Genomic DNA, 23,965 nt, shown 5'->3' with positions numbered 1-23,965 from the left:
CGTTGCGGAGCACAGGCTCCAGACGCGCAGGCTCAGTAATTGTGGCTCACGGGCCCAGTCGCTCCGCGGCATGCGGGATCCTCCCAGACCAGGGCTCGAACCCGCGTCGCCTGCATTGGCAGGCAGACTCTCAACCACTGCGCCACCTGGGAAGCCCGCCATTTGATTTTGACATGCCACTTCCTATGTGATAATATGAAATGCTCTCTCCCCCTGCCCAGTAGCAGTAGCATAATAAATTATATCCTCAGTGTATGCATCAGTATTAGTCTTCAGGTAAGTTCTGTACTTACTATGCCCCAGCACTAAGGCCTTGAACAGGTAGGTATTAGGGATAAGTGTATCAATTAGGAGTCTTTCCAATGCAAATGACAGAAGATTCAATCCCAATTGACTTTAGCTAAAAGAGAACTGATTTACTCACCTAACTTGAGAGTCTGATAGGTCTCACTCCAGAAACAGCTTGATCCAGGCTTAAATGTCTTCAACACCCAATTCCCCTCCATCTCTTGGATCCATTTTCTCTGTGTTAGCTGCATTCTCTCGCAGACTCTTGCCTGTCATGGCAGTTTACATCTTTCCATGCTCAAGCACAGAGAACAAAAAAAGGGAGAAATCGTTTCTGGTGGCTCCCACACATGTCCTGACCAGTCACTGTGGCTACTTGGGGTGCTGACTGGTCAATGGGAGGAAGAACTAATGTAATCGCTGGTACAGATGAATGAGGTCCAGGTAGTATTTGTGTGATGATTCATCTGCCATGACACACCTGCATGCTAGAACCATGACCTCAGGGGACTCCTTTGCTAAGTCTACCCTGGATTCTGTACTTCAGCAGCTCCTCCAGTATCAGCTCCCAGCTCCTTGCTTCTTCCTCAGGAATCATTGAACATGCACTGTTTCTCTCTCCCCTTCTAGGTGCCTGTGGGTATCCTCTTCCGAGATTCAGGAAAACCCTTTTCCCTCTGAAGCTCCTTCAAGATACTTAGTCTGTGTCCTGAAACCCTTTTCCCTGAGAATTCAGGATTCTATAAAACAAAGCCAGAAATACACATAGATTACTTTTGTTTGCCTTTTCTTGGGACAATGAATACCTAGCAGGAGACCTGCTTACAGAGGTGGGAAGGGAGGAGAGAAGCAATAGCAGAAAATACAGGGAGAAAAAAAAGTGCAGACATAATTTAGATTTCAAAATATTATCCCAAGGACTCACAAACATGGCATTTCAAATTGGTAATACAGAAAGTTCCAGGTTTTTTTCTTTTCTTCTCTATTTTCCCTTTCTCTCTCTCTCTCTCTCTCTCTCTCTCATATGAGAAAACAGAGAGACCACTGGCAAATAAGCTGGTGAATGAGTACCCCTTATACAGGATGTGTGACGTAATTGTCTTGACAAGTATTATATGCCACTCTTCTTTTTAGGATGGAATTTATATATCAGTCACAGCTAAATATAGCCCTGTTCTGACTAATGAACAGTAAAGCTTATAATATTTTGTGTTTATAGTTTTGAATATTATGACCATGGAAAATTGATTTTTAAAAAATGTGTTGGGTTTCTTTCTGCTTTTTTGAGGACTGAACCCTTTATTAGCACTTCTAAATAGCACATTTAAAAGTAAAGAATTTCTAGCAAGAGAAAATCAAGGAATAATGGAGTTTTCCATGTGTATCATCCAATAATGCCTTTCAGTAGGATGTATAGAGTCAGGCTCCAAACAGAAAAACAGAAACTGCTCTAAGTAGTCAACAGAGGGGGAATTTAATTCGAGGAATTTGTAAAAGCAGGTGACAGAAGGGAGAAGAGAACCCCAAAAGAGATCAGTGATTCTGAATAGGATAAAGCCACTACGATTCTTAAGCGGGAGGAATAAAGGGAAAAGGCAACGTTACTGGAGCCCAGGGTCAAGTCACAGGGCATTTGGCAGGAGCTAGAGCAGGGAGGCTGAGTGAGGAACATCCTGACTTTTCCCATCCTCCAGCTCTCTCCTTTCCTGCTCTTGCTTCCCACTGGTCACACCCAGCTGGCAGCCAGCTCCTAAGGGAAGGCAGGGCAACGCTGTTTGCAGGATCAGCTCCCCTGTGATATAGACCAGAAAGGGGGAGAGAAGAGCCAGGAATGGATCAGAGAGCAAACAGGCCTGGGATCCTGAACCCTCACAAAGAATTTTTCTAAATTCACTGTTAACAAATCCTGGTTTGATGTTATAATTTATACAGGAAGAACAAAGCTGTTTATAACGGATCTCATCAAGGAGTTACCAAAGGCTGTACAGCATGGGGATAAATCATTAAAATCAGGAAAAAAAAAATAGAGGGCCAGTTATGTATGTATGTTCATATTTTGAACTGATGTTGGAAGCCCTGTTAATTTTGCTGAACTTAGTCAACCTTCTTTTTAAGAACACTGCCTGCCTTAATTTCTTGGCTTTTTAAATGCAGAAAGCTCCTATCTCTAAAACTTTGGTTGCCCCTTTCTTTTCATTTGAAATACTGAGAATCCATTATCACTTTATCGGTAGCTTTCTGTTTATCTATTTAAAGGTTACTGAATTTGCTAATACTATAACTTCAATGATGTTTTCCAAATGAATTTTCTATCACCAAAACCATACTGCATAGGAAAGGGTAGATGTTTGTGCTCATTTGAGGCCTCGACCTGGCTGGCACAACTCTCTAAACATAGATCAGGATTAAATGAGTAATAAGGCAAGAGTGCACAATAGTTTCTTTAATAAATTCTTCAATACTGTTACCATAGAGGAGTCTTTTCAAAGGATTTAACTTCAGGTAGACAGAAACTTTGGAAATATTAAGAAATATCCACATTCTAAAACACTCACTGTTTAAAAAATTGTAACAAGTTTTATGGTGTCAAGGAGATCCAAATAAAAGATTTCCATATTTTCAGTCTCCTATTTTCACAAATTTCAGCATGATTGTTCTGGATTTTTTTTTTTTTTTTTTGCTTTCGCTTTGAGAAAACTGGTTGTTTCACTGTACTTCTACTGGTCCTAGAACTAAGCCTTCTTTCAGCCCTCTAAAATTGGTCATGTTTCAATTTTAGCCTGGATACTCTAATTCTCATTCTGTTAAACTTTTAAGGGTAAGGATAATGGAGTATGGAACTGGTCACATGAAAAAAAGGTAAGAAATAAGTGAAAGAGTTTCAATTTAAAACTATGTGACTTTATTCCTGTCCTGTGGCATGGACATATATACACTGCCAAATGTAAAATAGATAGCTAGTGGGAAGCAGCCGCATAGCACAGGGAGATCAGCTCAGTGCTTTGTGACCACCTAGAGGGGTGGGATAGGGAGGGTGGGAGGGAGACGCAAGAGGGAGGAGATATGGTGATATACGTATACATATAGCTAATTCACTTTGTTATACATCAGAAACTAACACACCATTGTAAAGCAATTATACTCCAATAAAGATGTTAAAAAAAATGTGAGAAGTTGGAAGTCTCAGGAAAGTAGCAGTGAAAGAAAAATACCTCTTTATAAACTACAGAAGAAAGAACTTTAAGACAAAATTAAATTAAATCAGAGATACAGAATATTTTATGGGAAAGGGAGACAGATGTGCTTTTGGAACTGGGAAAATACTGGTTAACTTTTAGTTGTGATCACACTTTGGTGGTGTCTATGTGAAGCAAATGCTTTGGCTCTAAACTTGTTTCTGCCGCTTTTATGTTGTCTCCCTTCACCAACCTGGAGACAGGAGAATAAGGCAAATTCTGACTCTCTGGTGAGGGTCAATCAGATGACTTTTGCTTGTCTCATAAATACTGCTCATTGATAAACAATTTAGTGTCTTTCAATTGAAAACTTCCTCCTAAAGACCATACAAACCAGGTTTGGGGGCAAAATTGGAGAAAGTGGTCCTAGTACATTTTGCTACTCATAATTTATTCACTCACGTGGTGAATATGATGTTGGAAAGGGCCTAAGACATCATCAGACTATAATTGTGTTTGCTGTCATGTGAATGGAGCAAAAAGTCTCAACTATTTTTCCCTCTTAATATAGTTTTAATCGTGCAGGTGAATTCATTCTTTTTCTGAAGTGGCCCCAATATATTTTCTTTCTGAAAAGATGTTCAAAATAAGAAACTGCAAGAAGACTGAATTAATTATTCTACATTTGGTTATCCTTTTCCCATGAGACACTGGCTATTCACATTAGTAACTTTATACCTGAACACAGTTATATCCTTTTAAGTCCTAGAATGCTAGTGTTGAGAGGGGCTTGGAAACCACTGGTCCTTCATTTTGAAGATAAGGAAACTGAAGCAGAGACAGACTGCGATTTCTGCAAGGTGGCACAGAGAGATACAATGAAAATAGAATTAAAACCTGAAAACCGGTCCAGTGAACCCTTCACTACACTAATTTGTCTTGATTGTGAACCAAGAGCCACTTCCTCAGCCCTTTTAACTCACTCTATCCATGCCTGGTCACTTCAAAACTTTGCTTGCTTCTGCAGACTATATATATCAGCATCCCAGAAAACCTGGAGTTCATATATCTGAGATCTTCTGCTCAAGAGGAACTACTGTCTTACTAGTCCATTAATTGATGATTCCAGGAAGACAGACTGCCTCCAGTTGTACATGGGCACCTTAATAGGGAGGAGGAGTGTCCGGGTGTGGGACAGAATGGCCTAAATATGCAAGCAAGACAGAAAGTCCCCAGAAAAAATTTACCTATAGAGAAAGCCCCTTTTAAATGGCAGCCTTGATGAAAGTCTAAGACGTTGAAAGACTATAGACTTTGGAAAATTCAAATGTTCTATGTTCAAGGCCTATGGTATGTTCAAGGCCAAAAAGACATGCAAAAAGGCTCTGGGACTGAAAGCATGAGTCCTGGAACCCATGCCCAAGCTGCTTCTACTGGGCACCCTTTATACAACTCCCCAAATGAAAACAGTAACGTAGGCCTGGCCCGACAAAAACCTAGTTAAATAATTCCGGTGGAATTTAGGAAAGGAAGGATATAATCCGGATACAGAGTAAGATGTAGGCAGAACCCTATGAGATGCAAACACAGGCATATACTTTAAAATACGCTAGATCAGAACGTTTAAGAGGGAAGTATTGTGTTTTGTTTTGAAGTGAGGGTTTACTGCCATAAACACACCCGACCTGTATTAGTATGGGTGTGGGAAAGCGGCGGAGCAAGCATCAAGTTGTCTAAATCAGTCTGGGAGGAAGTAACACGGCGACCCATTCGCTAAACTCGTCGCCAAGTTCCCTCCCCCGGCCCGTTCCCCGGTGTGTAAGTAGCCGCCCTCCCGCTCCCGGGGAGAGCGATGGGTCCCAACCCCCGGGTCTCCTGGCCGGCAGGGGGGACGCAGGCTCTGCGAGGTCCTTCCCACACGCGAGCTCTGCTCCGGGCAGGGCGGGCCGGGGCGGGGACAGGGGAGCGCGGCGGGAAGCGCCCAGGGCGTCCGGGGAGGAGGGCGGCGGGCGGTTTCATTGTTTCCTTTCGCCCTCCTCCTCCCGCGCCTCGCCCCGGCGTCACTGGAAAGCCGCCCGAACCGCCCGGCGGCGGGTTATTTATAGCGCGGGCTGCGCGCGCGTCACGGAGCCCGGCCCGGCTGACGGGGCCGCTGACGCGCTTGGCCGCGGGGCCGAGTCCGCGGGGCTGCACGCCGGGCGCCGGCGACAATGGGCTTCTGTGTGTGCAGCTGCCGTCGCCGCTGGGGGCCGGGGGGAGGGGGGCAGGCGGCCGCTCCCCGACCCCCCCTCCCTCTCGCCCGAGACCCCCGAAACGTAACCGGCCTCTCTGCCCCTGGCCGGGCCCCGCCGGCTGCTGCTTTTTTCTTTTCTTTTTTTAAAAAATTTTATCAGTCAGTTCTCCTTGCCCCAACCTCCGCTTCCACCTCCCCCGCTCCCCCTTCTTGGCCCCCAACATGACGAGAGAGTGGGATTTAGCCGGCCGGGGGCGACCACTTTGTGCGTCCCGGGGAGCGGGACCCGCCCAAGGCGCGCCCAGCGGGGGACGCGGTGACCGAGGGGCCGGGAGCGCCGGGCAGGTAACGTATCCTGGACCTGGAGTGGGGGCTTTGTTTGGGGTCGGGGTCGGGGACCTGGGGTGGGTGTGGACGCCGGACAGACCTTCCGGGTCTCCTGTCTCCTCTCCCGCTCTCCGGACCCCTGGCCTGCCCGCAGGAAGCCAACCTGGGTGTGTAGCGCGAAGAGCGAAAGAGAAACTTCTGCGTGACTAGCTGAGGCTCCTCCAGAGAGGCCGGGATACTAGAGGACCCCCGCCCCCCTCCCGCGCAGGCCCCCCCCCCTCGTCGCCCCTCCTCCGCCCACTCCCACCGCTTGCTTCCCTCCCAACGCCGGGGACTTCGGAGTCCTCCCCCCGCCCCCTCGCCGCGGGTTCGGTCCTCGCCCGCCCCCGCCCCCGCCCCGCGGAAGGAGGGGCTGGCGAGGATTTTAGGGACTTCCTGGGATGCAGAGAGCAGCTCTGAACCGTCCCCTTTCAGCAGCCGGTAGCTGGGGAAGCTGGCTCCGGAGCCTCTTGCACGTGGCAGGCAGGCAGAGAACTTGCTTGTGCCTTCTAGGAAATTGCAGTCGATTTGTAATGCAGTTTCGCTAATTGGGAGTTCAAAATTAAACTTTAATAAAGCATTTGTGTCGTCTCGTCTAATTGTGAAAGCTTCCATCCGTCCTGGTACATAGACTCTAAGTCTCAAGTTAATGGCGCTAAGCTAGATTTCCCCCCCCAAGTACAATTCCGTCAGCCGGCGTCGGCGCAGCTGGATTTCAGTTAGGTACAGATGTTGCTAATGGCAGCTTAAGCACGGATGGGCAGATAGCATACGGAATGCAACATGTTGCCATATGGTTCCTTTAGCCTTTCACCTCCAGGGATATCAATCACGTATATTCTGGGAGGAACTTAATGACTCTCTGAATGGCAAAATGAATTACCTGGTACAATTTATATCCCTTGACCTGATACGTTATAACAACAGGAAGGTAGCATCTCACAGTTTCTGTGGTATAAATTGAACTACAGAGCTCCGTTTCAGATTTTGTATCATCTATTTGTAGTTTGAGGGGCTCTGTCACACCATTCTGGTTGTAAAAATCCGTTTCTGTCTTGCCCCCCACCACCACCTCTGGCTGATAGAGAAAGTTTATAAAGTTTAGCAAAACTGTTGTCCTGGTAACTGCCAATCAGCTGACCAAATACTAATCGATGAGGGTATGGAGAAATGGAAAATGTGATTTCCAGAGCTAGGTACTTAAGAGCAGTCTTTAGGAACACCGTACTTTCTGAATCAGAAAATTAAAGGACTCCTAAGAAAATTATGTATTCTGTGAGTCGTTTCAATGTAACTCCTAAAAGCATTTATTAACTGTTTGAAATTCTGTTTTTTATACTTCAGTCATTCTTAAACTTAGGAAAGTAACTTATGGAAAAGTACTTAGAAATATGAAATATAAGAAAGATAAGAAGGACCTCCTTAGTAAACTAGTTTCTATACCCTTCCCTCCCCGCCTCCACGCCCTCAGCTATGTGTGTACTTTGACTTGAATCCTGGATGTGGTAATACTGGTCGTTTGTTTTTTTCCCCCCCAAAATGTCAGTGACAGCATACTGAGGTCACTGTTAGATCCTAGTGGAATGATTCTGTAATATTTCACAGGTCTTCTAAAAAAATATCCTGGTGATTAATAAAATATTTAATTGATTGGCTCTAATTTCAGATTATAAACGTGGTTGTCTTTTACTGTATCCCTCCTTTTTCCTTCACTAATGCGGAGAGGCAACACTGAAAGACAAGAAATAAGGGTAAAAAAAAAAGTAAAATAATTTACGATAACTTTGTTTTTAAACTTTTACCTATTAAGGGATATCTAAAAGCTATAGACATACTATCTTTTAAAAGATTTTGCATCCAACAATATGTGAACCACATTAATTCATGTGAACTGATAAACTAGTGAAATACACAAAATGGACATAGTCTGAAAATATACATATTTTCAGTCATGCGAGTTTCATATTCATTTTTAAATTACAAGATAATATTTCTCCTTTTTTTTCTCTTTTTGTAATGGCTGATGATTTGTTACCTAGTGCTTGAGTTAGGGCAATAATTTTGATAATGATTATCAAATAAGATCTTTTGTGTATGTAAATAGCAGAAAATTTTATACAGAACAAAATAAGATATATCTGAGTTATGGCAACCCTTACTGGAGACTGTTTTTAGTAATCTTTCAATGGCTGAGGTTGTATTTCTCTCTGTAGCGTCAGCATTCAATGAGTTTTAACCTTGATCAGTAGTGAGGTTGTCAATAATGACCCCATCTCCATGACTTCTGAATAGACAGTGAGTGTGTCCTTTAATCAGTCACACAGAACTCGCCTTATAAAGCTGTTATTGTCATGAGCAGATATTGCAGGCTTCTGTCAAGCCCCATGATTATTAACATGTTCTTCAAAAGCCAGGCTGAAAGTCCCGCTGTGCTTTATTTCAGAATTCAAGTCCATTAGTACATAAAATCCTAAGCAGCAATATTTGCTTTTCCTGAAGTTATATTACATACATTGTGAATAATTTCGGGCCCATTTGTAGACAAAAACTATGTGTATATTTGGTATACATATATAGTAGCAAAAACAAGATATGTATCTTGCATCATGACTTACTTTAAACAAAGATTTGATGGTTGTCCATTGTTACTCTAGATGAGGTGGCTGGCTGCCAAGGTGATCCCTCTAGCTGGAAAGTACTGGTATTGTTATTGTCTACCAGGGAATCACTTCCGGTCTTTTGAACTCCCAACTTCACCTCCCTCTTTCAGTATGGCCCTTCCATATTGCTGATCTGAGAATTTGTTTGAATATGAAAATTTTTGAAAATGTGTTTGTATTGGCCAAGATTTTCACCAGAGTTTTTGGTTGCCTGCTGGTTTACAGTCTTAATCTTGAGCCGGCGGGTATATTTTAATTGAAAATTAAGAAATACTATTAGGACAAGGTATATTCCCCATGCTCTAAGTAATTTTAATTGTGATGTAATCCTAGATGCTTTCTAATTTTTTTAACCTATGAATGTATTTTAAAATATTTAAGATAGGACAGATTTATGCCTTTCTCAAGGTAATATAGGACAAGTTATGGATAGGCATTAGACCTGTAATGGTACACTTCATTTGAGTGAGTGAGGGTGGGGAGGAGAGCCATCAGGAAAGAGTATATAGTCCCCCTGCACTGGCCCTGTTTGCTTTTCAAACTTAAAACCACATTGCTGCATTGGAAACTTGTTTCTCTCTTTTATAGCCTTTCATTTAAACATGTTTTAAAAAAACTGTCAATCTGTAAATATTTAACCAGCCAAGCAGGAAACAATCTTTTATTCTCGACTATATGCAGCTTTGTTTTTACCTGGGTTAGTGTGGTGGCCATGTAAATACCACATAAAATTTTGATTTGGTGTTCCTTACTTTGAAGATGGACAGAGGCTTCTTTAATTAATCTTGCTCTATTTCATGTTCTGTATTCAGATATTGAAATACAGTATTTTTATACATTTATAAGATTATGTTTGCATTTATTTAATTTATGTTTCTTTTTTTAAAGCGTGTAGCCTTGAATGTTTGTTCTACTTTTTTTTTTCTTCACATCATTACTCTGGTACTGCTTGATGTAACTTGATTAGCTCCCTCCCCAGTCATGATTGGTAATTAAAATAGGCATTAAAATTAGTCACTTAGCAATTTTGCTGTTCAATTGGCAATTAAATTACTTAATTGCAATTAAAGTCCTAATTTTAATTGGCAAAATGATAGATGTAGATTTAAGATAATATGTATAAATACTTTAATAAGTGTCTATATAAGGATTACTTAATTACTCAACTTCAAGTTTATGCTGTTAACTTTAGAACTTTTAAGTGAGCAATGAAATTTATATTACATCTATTCAAAGGATATGGTAATTAGATTTATTGCTTATCACTATAAGGGTCCTTGCTATAAGTTACTTTTGTAGTGTTAAAATTGTAGGCTTGATAATTGCAGAATTATGATAAAAAGGGCATATATGTCTGTCATAATATATCAATAACATGTCTTCATTTTTTATTAAATTGAGAAGTTCCTATACGACAGTTAGTCTGAGGAAAAAAATCAAAAATGGTTATTTTATCATTAAAGGTAAAACAAAAACTAACCAGCTATGATATACATATGAAAACTGTTGCAAAGTGTATGTATTTTATCTACTAAAAGAAAATCCTATGTAATACTGTGGTGGTTACTAATGTTATCAGCTACTTCTAGAATTTCAAGTGTCCGAGATATATTCTTAGCATATAGCAACTTATTTTCAGAATCTTTAAAGTGTCTTTCAGGACTTTGTACATTTTAATGACTCCCATGTTTAGTGAAATCAGCAAGGAAATCTAAAACCAAAGTAACCCTTCCTTGCTTAATCAAGAAGAATTCTTCCATAAGAAAATATTGGTGATTGCCAGGGGCTGGGAGGAGGGGAGAATGGAGAGTTATTGTTTAATGCTTATAGAGTTAGAGTTTTATAACATGAAGAGTTATGGGGGTGGATGGTGATGATTGGTGCACAACAGCATGATTGTATATAACATCACTGAACTGTACACTTACAAATGTAAGATGGTAAATTTTATGTTATATGTCTTTTACCACAACAACAAAAAGAGAATTTTAAGTGGTTAAAGTAAATATTTAGGAGATAGTTACTGAGAGTCAAGAATTAGAGAAAAGATGAAGGATTTTTATTATGCAAAATACTTTTTGAGTGGCATGAGGTTTTACCATATGTTCAGTTTTAGAATTTTAATTTATAAGTAGATGCTTCTAGAAAAAAAGAGTGCTGTTTTCTTCTGCACATCTTTCCACATTTCTAGAACTGAGTACTGTATCAAAGCAAGAAACAATTTTTAAAGTCTTTGCATTAAGTGGTTTGGAGTGAAAAATGGGCTGGGTAAAACTGAGCAAAAGCCACAACTACCCAAAATGTGAATTACCAGCTGAGCATTTGACTTATTCTCTAGGCATCTCATAAAAGAGGAACAAATGATTGGTTGATTAATATCTTATTAATGCAAGTGAAATGGCAAAGCAAATTACCAAAAACCTTCCATATTAAAAAATGATTTCGTATTTTCAGAAACTGAGTTTTTTTCAAAGTGAAAATTTATTTCTTCTATCACTAATGTAAAACTTCCTGCTGAATGGCAACAAATGCCATGAAAATTGTTCAAACATAAGTTAAAATATGTCTCATTTTATGCTTAACATAGGTTCCATTAACTAATATTATTGTGAAATGTCTTCAAGTTACCTTGATTCTTATAGCATAACAGGTATATCTGTTTACTATATTTGAATTGTAAGAGCTAAGGGCTACTCTACATTTTGGGAGAATAGTGAAATAAATCCCTAAAGACCCCTTTCCCATGCATTAAGATACAAAATCCTATGGAATTAAATCCATGTTTGCTTTCTAAATTATACCAAAATCTCAATTTTATTAAGTATAATCTGCCTAGCCTTGCATAAAATAAATACTTTGGCTTAGATGTGAGTATGCATTATTTACATTGTTTTTTTATGAAAATATTTTTTCTATATATGTACCAATATGTTCTACTTAATATTGGCTAATATCATAAAAGATAACATAGTAACATTATTTTCCTATATGCTTTTCCTGAGGTCATCTAATACTGTATATTGATAGAAATAATAATTTTGTAATTTATTTTAGTTGGTTTCAAAAGAAGGACCTACTTATGGATAGGATCAATTTTATTCCCATTTATTGTAAATTGTTAAGAACACCGACCTTCATTTGGGGTAACTTTATGTATTTATACATGGCAATAATTTAAAGTTATATCAGATTCTGGGCCCTGAAAGAAACATTATTGTCATTTTAATCGAGTTATAAAATAGTTTATATTCAAGAATCTATTTATGTTCAAGAATCTTGCAGGATTGCAGTCATATAAATGCAGAATTTCAGTTTCTTTTAGCCTAGAGCATCATTTGAACATTTTCTAAAAGGTTGTTCAATTCTACATTTTGATTCCATTATACGTGTAATTAAACCTCTATGCACAAAAGCATTCTCTTATGTACTAGCAAATACACCCACAGGAATCCTCTTCTAAACTATAATTTATTTAAACATGTAATCATAGGATTTTAAAACATGCTTTCATTTTTCCAAACTAAATGCCAAATTTGAACTGCTTAGTGATAAAATGAAAGATTTTATTACCATTTTGACTTTTTTTTCTCCCTGTGAGCTAACAGTGAGTTAAACATGGACAGGAGGAAATAAAGAAAATCTGTTGTGAACCTAATTCCAGTGTTAAACTGTTTCCCTTTTTGAGAAATACAGAAGAGAATCAAAGATTTGTAGTTATTTATGAATTCCAGCAGAATATGAATATTTTGGCTTGCAGCAAGCTCTCCTGGGGCTTGGCCTAAGTAGTAAATAGCTAGTTGTGTGTGTATGTGCTTGTGTGTGTGTGTGTGTGTGTGTGTGTGTGTGTGATGTATCTTCATGAACGTTGTGGAGTCAGGCCCCCTACTGACAGGATCAGTCAATTACAGACATTGGCCCTTCTACTGAGACTGTTCCATCAGAATCTGGTGGGGACACAGGAGTCTGGAGCTTTGAGCGTGGTCATTCTTTACACTTTCTAATGTCTGCTGGATCCTTTCCACCCCAGCACATCTGAGCCCTACCAAAAATACCAACCCAAGAAATAGCTTACCCAATAATGGGTTTGAGTTTATCCGCCTTGCATCCGGTGTGTCTTCCTAAGAAGACACACTTCCTGGGAGCTAGAATAGGAATTTGAGGAGGAATCATATGGATTGTAGAATAGAAGGCAAAAAAAGCCACCTTTTTTTCTCATTTTGATGTTGTGTTTATTCAATCCATTTTCGGTTACTAATAATTGTTATAATAAGCTGCTGTGAAAACTGCGTCTCGATCTTGGGTGCCTTAAGACTTGAGCAAAAGCTCTGTTATCAAGAAGCCAGACTCGACAGGTTGCTGTTATAGAATAACCCATCACATTACAATGTTTGTCTTCCTTGGAGCTCACTTTAAGAACTCCAGCACATTTTCCCACTTACTGGGAGAGAATTTTCAAATTGCCCGCAGACTCAACCCAGGTTAAAGCCAAGTGTTTTTTAAAATGGTTTAAGGAAGGAGGAGCGTGTGGAGGGAATGTACCTACTTAGATCTGCGTATTGGTGTTTGGAGAATGATGGTTACAACCTTAAAGTTCTCCTGGCCCCCGCCTTCCTAGGAATATATTAAAAAATAATAACTGCCACCCCAGCATGGCTGCGCTTGAATTTCCGACTGCCTGAAAATAGCTGCTGGGAGCCTGGCCCACCCCTGGGATCAAGGAAAGCTCCCCCAGGCCGCGCGTCCTGCTCCCTTGCGGAAGGGGAAGGGAACCCGGGAGGGCGCCACCGAGCTAGAGCTGCTGCTATTTTGGGCCCAGCCCGGCGGGTGCGTCAATGCCTGAGCCCCTGCGTCACCGCCACCCCCACCGCTTTCCTTCTCCCCTGCTCTCCAAACTCTCACTTTTTCCCTTTCGTTCGCGTGGAATCGTTTCTGCCCACAGGGCGCTGACGCTACCCAGCTCATGCTAATAAGCTATCCTTCGCCCTCCTCCTCTCACCCCCCTACTTACACACCTTCACCCGCCACCGCAACATTCCCCCCCCACCCAACACACACACACACACACACACACGCGCGCGCGCGCACACACACACACGCACGCACACGCGCGCGCGCGCGCGCTCTCAAACACACTTCCTGGTTTTATTTTTTCTCGCGCCCGCTAGGGCACCGCTGAGCCGCAGCGGTGGCTGCAGCAGCAGCAGCAGCGGCAGTCGCAACATCTGGGGGAAACTTAAGGTGGTCATGTAGGTTTTCCCGAGGATGCGGTGCAGAAGAGCCTGCGGCTTCTCGGGGCAGCCTCGGGGCACCTGATGGCAACGCCTCTCCGGCCGCCGGGGAGCAGGAGGCGGCGGGAGAAGGCAAAGGCTGGGGTGCAGATTAGAGCTGAGCGGCACCGTAAGGCGGAGAGCTCCACGGCGATTTCGGCCCGCCTGTACTGGGAACACCAGGATGGGGGGGTGCAAAGGGGCCCCGAGCCTGGAAGCGAGCTACGCCGAGGGGGAGGGGCGGCTGGAAGTCTTCTTGGGCGGAGGAGGGGGACGCCTCCGAACCCTCCCTCCCCCGTTAACTCCCCAGCCCCATGGGAGAAGCCCCGAGGCTCGTCCAGCTCGAGCCCAGGGACCCGGAAGGGGGCTTGCTCCCGGGAGAAGCGGCGTTTCTTTGCTAGAAAGCGCCTTGCGCCCTCAGCTTGGAGGTGGATTGACTTGCGAAGCGGAGTCTGCGGCGGCTGGGGCGGCTGCGGGGGTGCGGCGAGCTCCGGTCGCCCGCCGGGCCCTACTCCTGGGAAGGCTGAACGCACACACCGTACGCCTTGCAGAGATCTAGACCCCCCCTCTCCCCGCCGCTTCCCCCATGTTTAGTCTTTCCCTCCTGGCTCCCAGATTGAAGCTTCGAGAGCCCTTGTGCTTCAGAGGAGGGTAGTTTTATTTCCCTAAAACTCGTGGAAAGACACGAGTTGATGGGCACCCAGGAGTGTCAAAGTATGAGAGTTGGTAAAAGGTGAGGCTGGGGCACCTTTCTGCAGAACACACCTGTTGCCCGGCGCTCGGCTGCATTGTCTGAGAAAGGAAAGTGGGTGACGCCTCACTTTGACTTTTGGGGTCCCTGAAGGGCTGGGTCACTGGCTACCCTCTCCTTTCCGCTTCCCTCCCCACGCACCACGTCTTCCCTCGCACGTGAGCACTGCAAGGAAAGAAGGGAACATAGAAAATAGGCCATACCTACTCTCTTCCACCTTGGAGTGTGTGTGTGTGTGTGTGTGTGTGTGTGTGTGTGTGTGTGTGTGTATGAGAGAGAGAGGGAGAATATGCTAGAAGAGAAGGCCGGGGACAGGAAAAAAGAGAAAAGGGAGATGCACTGGACTAGGGAAATCCCACCCCAATTGCCTGAGCCCTCCGAGCGTCTCGTGTCATGGGACGTCTGTACTCGCTTCCGCTAACGGGGATGGCAATTGTGGGTGGGCGAGGTTAGGGCGCTGCCAGGCACGCCCCGTCTCGTGCGATTCCAGGTGCTGGCTACCTGGCCCACGCCTGGGTCCCCTTCCGCTCGGGCTTTTGTTGCACCCTCCCCCACCTGTGAGCTGCCGGACCGCAGCGGCGGCGGGGGGATTGGCCGGGGGTGGGGGGGTGGGGGGGAGGGGAGGTGAGATGTCGAGGCTCTGTGGGCTGCGCGGACCTGAGTGGAGAGGTCACACCTCTTTCGGAAAAGGGAAAAAAAAAACCCCTAGCTGGCTACCAAGGTGAACCCTGAATGGTTCCCACCTTAAAATCGGCCCTGCTCGTGACGTCAGGTCGGAAATATACCAAAGCGAGCGCCGGCCAAGAGTCTGGGGAGCGCGGCGGCTCGGCGATTGGGCGGCAGGCCGCTGACGCGCGCTGACGCGCGGAGACTTTAGGTGAATGTTGGCAGCGGCAGCGCGAGCCACATAAACAAAGGCACATTGGCGGCCAGGGCCAGTCCGCCTGGTGGCTCGCGCTAGGCTCCGCGGTCCCGCTCGCCTGTCCAGCCGCCGCCTTCCCCTGCTCCCTCCCCGCTCTCGGCACCTCCGTTCCCTTCGCCCCTCTCGCCCACCCCTCCCCGACCCTGCCACCCCGACTCCCGGAGGGAACTACACTTTGGCCGAGTTGAATGAATGAAGAGAGACACGGAGAACTCCTAAGTGAGTAGGTGCAGCCCGTACAGCTCGCGTTCTTTTATCCTTCTTTCTGTTTTTGCACGTCTCTTCTTCCCGCTTGTGTGGTGCAGGTTCTCTGGAAGTGGGCGCCGAAGGCGCGGAGCGCGAGTGGGGCCGGAGGATGGGGAGTAGGTGTGCGCAGCTACAGAGGGCATTTGTCGGAACTCCTGCTTTGCCACCCAACAGAGGCTTCCAGGCTCCTCATTGGTGGACGTGAAAGGGAGGCTTGCACAGTTTCGGGAGCTGCGGACTTAACACGCGGAAATGTGCGCAAAGTTTGCTCTTGGTGCGGAATTGATTGTGGTCTTTGGACACGTAGACTCCAAGTCCTGTGTATACGAGGGACCTGGACGCTGCCCACAAAGTGACAGGGAGAGTGAAAGTTCTTCAGTTTATGTGTTGCTTGGGAACTGTATCACCGCGGCTGGCCAGCGTGCCCGTGTCTCTTGGGTATTGTTGAGTAAGGAGGGGCGGTTGGTAGAGTGACCTGTTACTAAGTTGCTTGAAATTTCTGGTTTTGACATATGCCGCCCTTGTGTTTGTGAGTTTGTCAGAGAGGCAGAGACAGAGAGACAGGCTATTTAGAGTAGTTATGAAGCTGTGAAGTTACCAGAGGGTTAATATCCAGCACAGGCATATCTGTCAAGGGCTGTGAGGGTCAAGAGTCTCCTTTCTTTCTACTTTTTCTGGTTACCCTCCCTCCTCCATGAAGCAAGATTATGAGGTGGGGGGGGGGTGGTGGTGGGGGAGGAGAACAGAATTGGATGTTTGGCTTTCTTTTTCATTAGTAATAAAATCGTCTATGCTCTAGAATGCCTTCCAAGTGGGAACATCTGAAAAGTACTAGGACACAAGAATGCCTTGTTCCAGCAAGTAAGCAGATTGTGGAAGGCTGGATAGGAAAGGTGCTCAGATTGCTATGTTGAGAGGTGCTTCTAACACCGGTGCCACTATTGGATATGCAGCGTTTCCCTCTCCCTGCAACTGACTAAGATGCTCCTGAAAAAATAGGGTTCCCTGTTTCCACCTCTTGGCCATTAAAGATGAAAGACAAATTTCCTGGAGAAGTGAATGCCCATTCACCTGTATCCCCAAACCCAGTGCTCCGTCAAAAGCTCTTAGTAAATCCAGATGCTTCCATTAAGATTGCCTTCAGGGCTACCCGGGCCTTGCTAACATTTTGTAACTCCTAGGGGGTGAAGGAAGATATTGTTTTCACATTTTATATTCTTGACTTCTACTTCCTTCCCTGCTTCCTAGATGAAAAGCCAGTTTCACCACAGGGGAAAAAAAAAAATTCAAGAGAAAGTTCCAATGCTGTATTTTGTTAAACCCCAGTTTCTTCTTATTTAGTTTTGAATTAAACTAAAATGGAAATGACACTCCCCTCTCACTGCCCCCAAACACCCAGTAAAGGGGCCAATTTATTTCATCATAAATAAGTACATGGAATACCTTTCCTTCTTCAGAGGTATTCTCTGCAAGGATCAACACAGTCAATGGGTGAAATTTTCTGTTGTTTCCAGCCATCTCTTTTAGACATTCATTTTAAATGCTCTTTGATAAAGGCTACACACTAATTTCCAAATAAACAATCAAGAAGGGCATAGAAGGGCCTGCCTGGTGATACAGATGACCAGCCAAATCTGTCCGGAAAGTCACCCTAAGGCTTCCTGTGTCTTTATTTCAGGGAGGAGATCTGCCAGGCTGGGCTCTCCACTGCTTTTCTAAAAATCTTGGAAACTTTGTCCTTCATTGAATTACGACACTGTCCACCTTTAATTTTCTCGAAAACGCCTGTAACTCAGCTGAAGGTTAGTGCAACTTCATTTTTTTTCTTTCCCTCCCCCGAGTTCCGTAAACGTCAAGAAACAGGGCAATGCGATCTTTCCCAGCAAACCCTGTAACTTAAGTATTTCCCCCGACCCATCGCCTTCGGGAACAAGTTTCTCATTGTGCAATTCAACTTGATTTCTGGATTGAGCTTGCCGAACCCGAGCTTCAGAGGAAAGGCTCATTGAAGCGGGATTGCCCATGAAAGGGGGCGGAGGGGGAGGCGTTGGAAGTATCCGGGAATGGAGACTGTAATAGCTTTCTAGTTCTGGGTCTTTATTGGATCAGCCTTTCCTTGTCCTGCACTGTTTCGCTCCTCAGTATTCGCACTCTCCGCCCTTCCTCTCGCGCCCCTACGTGCTCTCTGACCGCCGCGGGCTGCCGGTGTAGCTCCAGGTGTACCCGAGCCCGGGAGAAAGTGTTCAGTTGACCAGGCTGAGTGTATATTACCCTGTTTCATTTCCAGCCATGCCTTGTGTTCAGGCGCAGTATGGGTCCTCGCCTCAAGGAGCCAGCCCCGCTTCTCAGAGCTACAGTTACCACTCTTCGGGAGAATACAGCTCCGATTTCTTAACTCCAGAGTTTGTCAAGTTTAGCATGGACCTCACCAACACTGAAATCACTGCCACCACTTCTCTCCCCAGCTTCAGTACCTTTATGGACAACTACAGCACAGGCTACGACGTCAAGCCACCTTGCTTGTACCAAATGCCCCTGTCCGGACAGCAGTCCTCCATTAAGGTAGAAGACATTCAGATGCACAACTACCAGCAACACAGCCACCTGCCCCCCCAGTCCGAGGAGATGATGCCGCACTCCGGGTCGGTTTACTACAAGCCCTCCTCTCCCCCGACGCCCACCACCCCGGGCTTCCAGGTGCAGCACAGCCCCATGTGGGACGACCCAGGCTCCCTCCACAACTTCCACCAGAACTACGTGGCCACCACGCACATGATTGAGCAGAGGAAAACGCCGGTCTCCCGCCTCTCCCTCTTCTCCTTTAAGCAGTCGCCCCCCGGCACCCCCGTGTCTAGCTGCCAGATGCGCTTCGACGGGCCCCTGCACGTCCCCATGAACCCGGAGCCGGCGAGCAGCCACCACGTGGTGGACGGGCAGACCTTCGCTGTGCCCAACCCCATCCGAAAGCCCGCGTCCATGGGCTTCCCCGGCCTGCAGATCGGCCACGCGTCGCAGCTGCTCGACACGCAGGTGCCCTCGCCGCCGTCGCGGGGCTCCCCTTCCAACGAAGGGCTGTGCGCCGTGTGCGGCGACAACGCGGCCTGCCAGCACTACGGCGTGCGCACCTGTGAGGGCTGCAAAGGGTTCTTTAAGGTGAGCCAGGACGGGGGGCGGAGGAGGCAGGTAGGGGCCCCCTAGTGCCCGGAGCCTCAGCGTGCTGGCTCCACCGGGGTGCAGGCGCCCGGCGCCAACTGGCCCCTGACCGTCCGACTCCCGGGGTCCCCGGGGGCTGCCCTGCAGCCGCCCCTGGGCTGCGGCGGAGGCTTCTGGGTACCTGGGAAAGGGAAGTAGGAAGACCGGGAGACCCGGGGTCGCATCCCCCGCACGCAGCCGACCCGGCGAACCACCCCCGCCCGAAGTTGCCGGAGCTGAGTTGGAAGAGGGTCATTTGCATGTGCTAGGAGCTGTCTTCTCTGTTCAGATTGAAATTGGTTAGGACAGAGAACCGTGTCTGAGCTAACCAAGTGGAACAGAATTCCCTATGGTCAAATTAAGTGATCTCTTTATTTCGCCATCCTGATTGAATAATCTTATCATTTTAAATAGAGAAGGTCTCTAAGGAATGTAAATAATATGAATGCCCACGGATTTGTATTTACTGAGCGTCTCCTTCTCCTTCTCTTGGCATATAAAACACAGCAAGGAGCGGCAAGGTTAGCTCAAATGTTAACGCTATCAATTTTCTTCTGTTAAATGCCCTGGGGGAGGAAAAAGAGAAGAGAGAGAAAGAAAAGGAAAAAGAAAAAAATAAAAAGGAGTTGTGTATGTGTTTGTTTATGGGGAGGGTGTGTGGATCCCGGCCGTTCAGAAATTGTGTCTGGATTCCCTGAATTGTTGGATTTTCAAGAGAAAAAAAATTTTTTTTTCCCGGCCTATATTGTCTCCTTTTGCAGCGCACGGTGCAAAAAAACGCGAAATACGTGTGTTTAGCAAATAAAAACTGCCCAGTGGACAAGCGGCGCCGGAATCGCTGTCAGTACTGCAGATTTCAGAAGTGCCTTGCTGTTGGGATGGTCAAAGAAGGTAGGTTGGGGCAAGCAGCCCGCTGCCCAGTCTGCGCCCTTGGGAAGCTCTGCTCCTAGCCCAGACCCACTTCCCAGAGCCGGGGCGGGGGCGGGGGGGGGAGGCCTCCCGCTTCCCCCGCACCGGCCTCTGGCCTCTACGACTGGCAGCTGCCTGCTCGCCCATCCGGCCCTAGAGAAAGCCGCCAGGCCCTTCCCGCCTTTAACTATACGACCCATTGGGAAGAAGACATGAAACAACCCCCCCAGTTTTTACGCTTCTTGTCAGTAAAGGCTTTACAAGCGGTGGGGGCGCTGCCCCGCCCCGCCGGGCGCCCCGCGGCTGCGGCCTTCCCCCGGGGAGGGGCCCAGGCAGCAGCTGGATCTTGCTTTGCCCTCACCCGGCGATTCCTTTGCAGTGGTTCGCACAGACAGTTTAAAAGGCCGGAGAGGTCGTTTACCTTCGAAACCGAAGAGCCCACAGGAGCCCTCTCCCCCCTCGCCCCCGGTGAGTCTGATCAGTGCCCTCGTCAGGGCCCATGTCGACTCCAACCCGGCTATGACCAGCCTGGACTATTCCAGGGTAAGAAGCTGGCGTGGGGGGGATCCTTCGGACAACTGACAGATGGGCAGGACCCCTTCCCCACACCCATCACTAACCCCCAGGCCCAAGGGATAAAAGGAAGCATGCGAGGCTGTGGCTTCACGGCTCTGGGCAGGGCCACAGAAGACAGATGGCGTTGCTAGGGCTGCAGACGTGAGGACAGGGCAGAGGAAGGAAGAGAGGGTAGGCCACAGTGGTCAAACCTCTGTGAGGCCCCTTCCCAGCACCACCGTGCACACACACACACACCAGTGCCTCTGATGCCTAAACCAGAGGCAGGCAGTGCAAAAGCCCCCACTTGGGTTCTATCACCGGTCCTCCATGGAGATGCTTTAATCCTCGTTCTCTCTGGTGCCGTCAGGGTGAGGGATGCCTCCTCCCGGGTCAGAGAAGGGGAAGAGAAGTGGGTATAAGGAATGGCAGTGGGCGGGGGAATCAAGTGGTCAGATTCCTCTTTTACCCCAGCCGTGAGAAATGTGTGCGCTTTAAATGGAGGAAGTGTGCCGGGCAAACCTAGAAGCAAACCTAGAAGCCACTGCAATTTTATTGAGATTTGCAAAGGGCGTCTCTGCTCGAGACCCACTCTGGGACTGGCATGAATACTAACGTGTCAATTGTTTTGTGGAGATAAGAGTGAACGTTTCCCAGGGCTGGTTGGCACTGTATTTAGTCTGTATGGAAATGGTAATTTACATATTTAAAGCAGCGACCTCATAGCACCATCCCTAATTGAATTAATTGCCCCGGAACATCTAATTTCCTTACTGGTCAGAGAGAGGTTTAATTGTTATAAAAACCTGGCTCCCCTACTAGAAACGAGGTTAGCAATTTCACGGGTTATATATTTTAGAGAACCTCATTAAGTGCTTTTTAAAATGAAATTCCAGTTCCAGGCGAACCCTGACTATCAGATGAGTGGAGATGACACCCAGCATATCCAGCAATTCTATGATCTCCTGACTGGCTCCATGGAGATCATCAGGGGCTGGGCGGAGAAGATCCCGGGCTTCGCTGACCTGCCCAAAGCCGACCAGGACCTGCTTTTCGAATCGGCTTTCTTAGAACTATTTGTGCTGAGATTAGCATACAGGTAAATGGAGAGGGCGATCCAGGAAGGTTGGGAATGGAGGAAGAGAGGAAAGAAGAAAGGAAAAGAAAGAGGAAAAGGGAAAGAAAAGGGGGAAAGAGAGGAGAAAAGAATGGGAAATAAATGAGGGGGAAAGGAAGGAAAGGAGAGTAGATAAAAGGAAGAGAAGGGAAGGAGTGAGGGCAGAAGACTTAGATGAATGGAATGGAGGTGGGATAGGGGGCATTCTTGATTGTTATGAAATTAAACCCTTTCAAGGTCCACTGGCCTACGTTTTATTAACTCTTTGGTAATTAGGTGCCTCTTAAATCCCTCATTTATTGCTCTTCAAGTAATTAGTTGTTTAGCTTTTTTCTCTCTCTCTTTTTCTCCCCCTCCCCCTCTCTTTGGTATTAATTGCAGGTCGAACCCAGTGGAGGGTAAACTCATCTTTTGCAATGGGGTGGTCTTGCACAGGTTGCAATGCGTTCGTGGCTTTGGGGAATGGATTGATTCCATTGTTGAATTCTCCTCCAACTTGCAGAATATGAACATCGACATTTCTGCCTTCTCCTGCATTGCTGCCCTGGCTATGGTCACAGGTCAGTACCACAGGCACAGGGCACTTCTCCAGAACTGCCCAGTGGGATTCGTCCCGGTTTTCCCTTGCTGCCTGCCGACCCTCCCTGGTCCTGTCAGCTAGCTAACTGCTCGGTGCATTCCTCTTTTGTTTCTGGTTGTGTTTTCTGCAGAGAGACACGGTCTCAAGGAACCCAAGAGAGTGGAGGAGCTGCAAAACAAGATTGTAAATTGTCTCAAAGACCATGTGACTTTCAATAATGGGGGCTTGAACCGCCCCAACTATTTGTCCAAACTGTTGGGGAAGCTTCCAGAACTCCGTACGCTTTGCACGCAGGGGCTACAGCGCATTTTCTACCTGAAACTGGAAGATTTGGTACCACCACCAGCAATAATTGACAAACTTTTCCTGGACACTTTACCTTTCTAAGACCTCCTTCCATGCACTTCAAAGAAACTGGAAAGAAACCTAAAACTGTCCAGAGGGGGCAAGTCACAAGGGCAGAGAGATCCCCCTGAGCTGCCTCAGCTCTAGCCGGCCCCCACCCCTTCCATACACCTTGGCCCTTGATCTCTAAAGAAAACAAACAAACAAACAACAACAAAAGCAAAAACTGTTACTATTTCCTAACCTGCAGGCAGAACCTGAAAGGGCATTTTGGCTCCGGGGCATCCTGGATTTAGAACACGGACTACACACAATACAGTGGTATAAACTTTTTATTATCAGTTTAAAAATCATTTTATTGTTCAGAAGGAAGCTTCTTAATGTATGACGGAAAACATTTGGCCATGTTTGGTTGTTGCAGTTAAGACAAATGTAATACACATAGACACATACACACACACACCCACATTGTAAGGGGACCCACAAGTATTGCCCTTTAAAAGACTTCAAAGTTTTCTGCTGTAAAGAAAGCTGTAATATATAGTAAAACTAAATGTTGCGTGGGTGGCATGAGTTGAAGAAGGCGAAGGCTTGTAAATTTACCCAATGCAGTTTGGCTTTTTAAATTATTTTGTGCCTATTTATGAATAAATATTACAAATTCTAAAAGATAAGTGTGTTTGCAAAAAAAAAAGAAAAAAGAAATAACCACAAAAAAGGGACAAGCATGTTGATTCTAGGTTGAAAATGTTATAGGCACTTGCTACTTCAGTAATGTCTATATTATATAAATAGTATTTCAGACACTATGTAGTCTGTTAGATTTTATAAAGATTGGTAGTTATCTGAGCTTAAACATTTTCTCAATTGTAAAATAGGTGGGCACAAGTATTACACATCAGAAAATCCTGACAAAAGGGACACATAGTGTTTGTAACACCGTCCAACATTCCTTGTTTGTAAGTGTTGTATGTACCGTTGATGTTGATAAAAGAAAGTTTATATCTTGATTATTTTGTTGTCTAAAGCTAAACAGAACTTGCATGCAGCAGCTTTTGACCGTTTCCAGAGTGCTTATAATATACATAACTCCCTGGAAATTACTGAGCACTTTGAATTTTTTTGTTTTTTGTTTTGATGTCTAAGATTGTCAGTTAATATATTATTTTATGTTTGCGTAAGAATTTTAATATTGCCATATTCTGTAGTATTTTTCTTTGTATATTTCCAGTATGGCACAGATATGAGTCACTGCCTTTTTTTCTATGGTGTATGACAGTTAGAGACGCTGATTTTTTTCCCTGATAAATTCTTTCTTTGAGAAAGACAATTTTAATGTTTACAACAATAAACTATGT

At 45.6% G+C, this 23,965-nt stretch overlaps 1 protein-coding gene and 1 long non-coding RNA gene across 12 annotated transcripts in view; one reads left to right on the top strand and one right to left on the bottom strand.

Moving 5' to 3' along the window:
* LOC130708682 (uncharacterized) overlaps nt 1-6,239 on the bottom strand; it is a 17,082-nt gene extending 10,843 nt beyond the window's left edge. For both annotated transcript variants that reach the window (XR_009008981.1, XR_009008982.1), the window contains exons 1-2: nt 6,125-6,239; nt 425-1,028 (exon numbers count right to left, since the gene is read on the bottom strand). This is a non-coding gene — a long non-coding RNA (uncharacterized LOC130708682). The remainder of the gene's footprint in view (nt 1-424; nt 1,029-6,124) is intronic.
* On the top strand, nt 5,570-23,965 carry NR4A2 (nuclear receptor subfamily 4 group A member 2). 10 transcript variants are annotated; one of them, XM_007183095.2, is made up of 9 exons: nt 15,397-15,882; nt 15,969-16,163; nt 17,588-17,711; nt 18,197-19,062; nt 19,863-19,992; nt 20,390-20,553; nt 21,462-21,664; nt 22,064-22,242; nt 22,393-23,965. In XM_007183095.2, exons 4-9 carry the CDS (start codon nt 18,199-18,201, stop codon nt 22,647-22,649), a joined length of 1,797 nt encoding a protein of 598 aa, XP_007183157.1. In that variant the 5' UTR covers nt 15,397-15,882; nt 15,969-16,163; nt 17,588-17,711; nt 18,197-18,198; the 3' UTR covers nt 22,650-23,965. The 10 variants fall into 10 exon arrangements, 9 of the variants coding, with proteins under 9 accessions (XP_057406933.1, XP_057406935.1, XP_057406934.1 ...); XM_057550950.1 differs by lacking the exons at nt 15,397-15,882; nt 15,969-16,163 and adding an exon at nt 5,570-6,042; XM_057550952.1 differs by lacking the exons at nt 15,397-15,882; nt 15,969-16,163 and adding an exon at nt 13,912-13,969.

Source organism: Balaenoptera acutorostrata, chromosome 8, assembly GCF_949987535.1.
Source record: "Balaenoptera acutorostrata chromosome 8, mBalAcu1.1, whole genome shotgun sequence".
NCBI classification, from domain to species: domain Eukaryota; kingdom Metazoa; phylum Chordata; class Mammalia; order Artiodactyla; family Balaenopteridae; genus Balaenoptera; species Balaenoptera acutorostrata.
Note: the sequence above shows the minus strand (reverse complement) of the source record. Positions and strands in the feature narration are given on the sequence as shown.

What these genes read in the sequence shown, in the direction of transcription:
- NR4A2 (XM_057550950.1), top strand. Translation starts at nt 18,199, where the DNA reads ATGCCTTGTGTTCAGGCGCAGTATGGGTCCTCGCCTCAAGGAGCCAGC. An exon ending in TGTTGGGATGGTCAAAGAAG is followed by an intron (nt 19,993 to 20,389) that starts GTAGGTTGGGGC and finishes ATTCCTTTGCAG; the next exon opens with TGGTTCGCACAGACAGTTTA. An exon ending in CCAGCCTGGACTATTCCAGG is followed by an intron (nt 20,554 to 21,461) that starts GTAAGAAGCTGG and finishes ATGAAATTCCAG; the next exon opens with TTCCAGGCGAACCCTGACTA.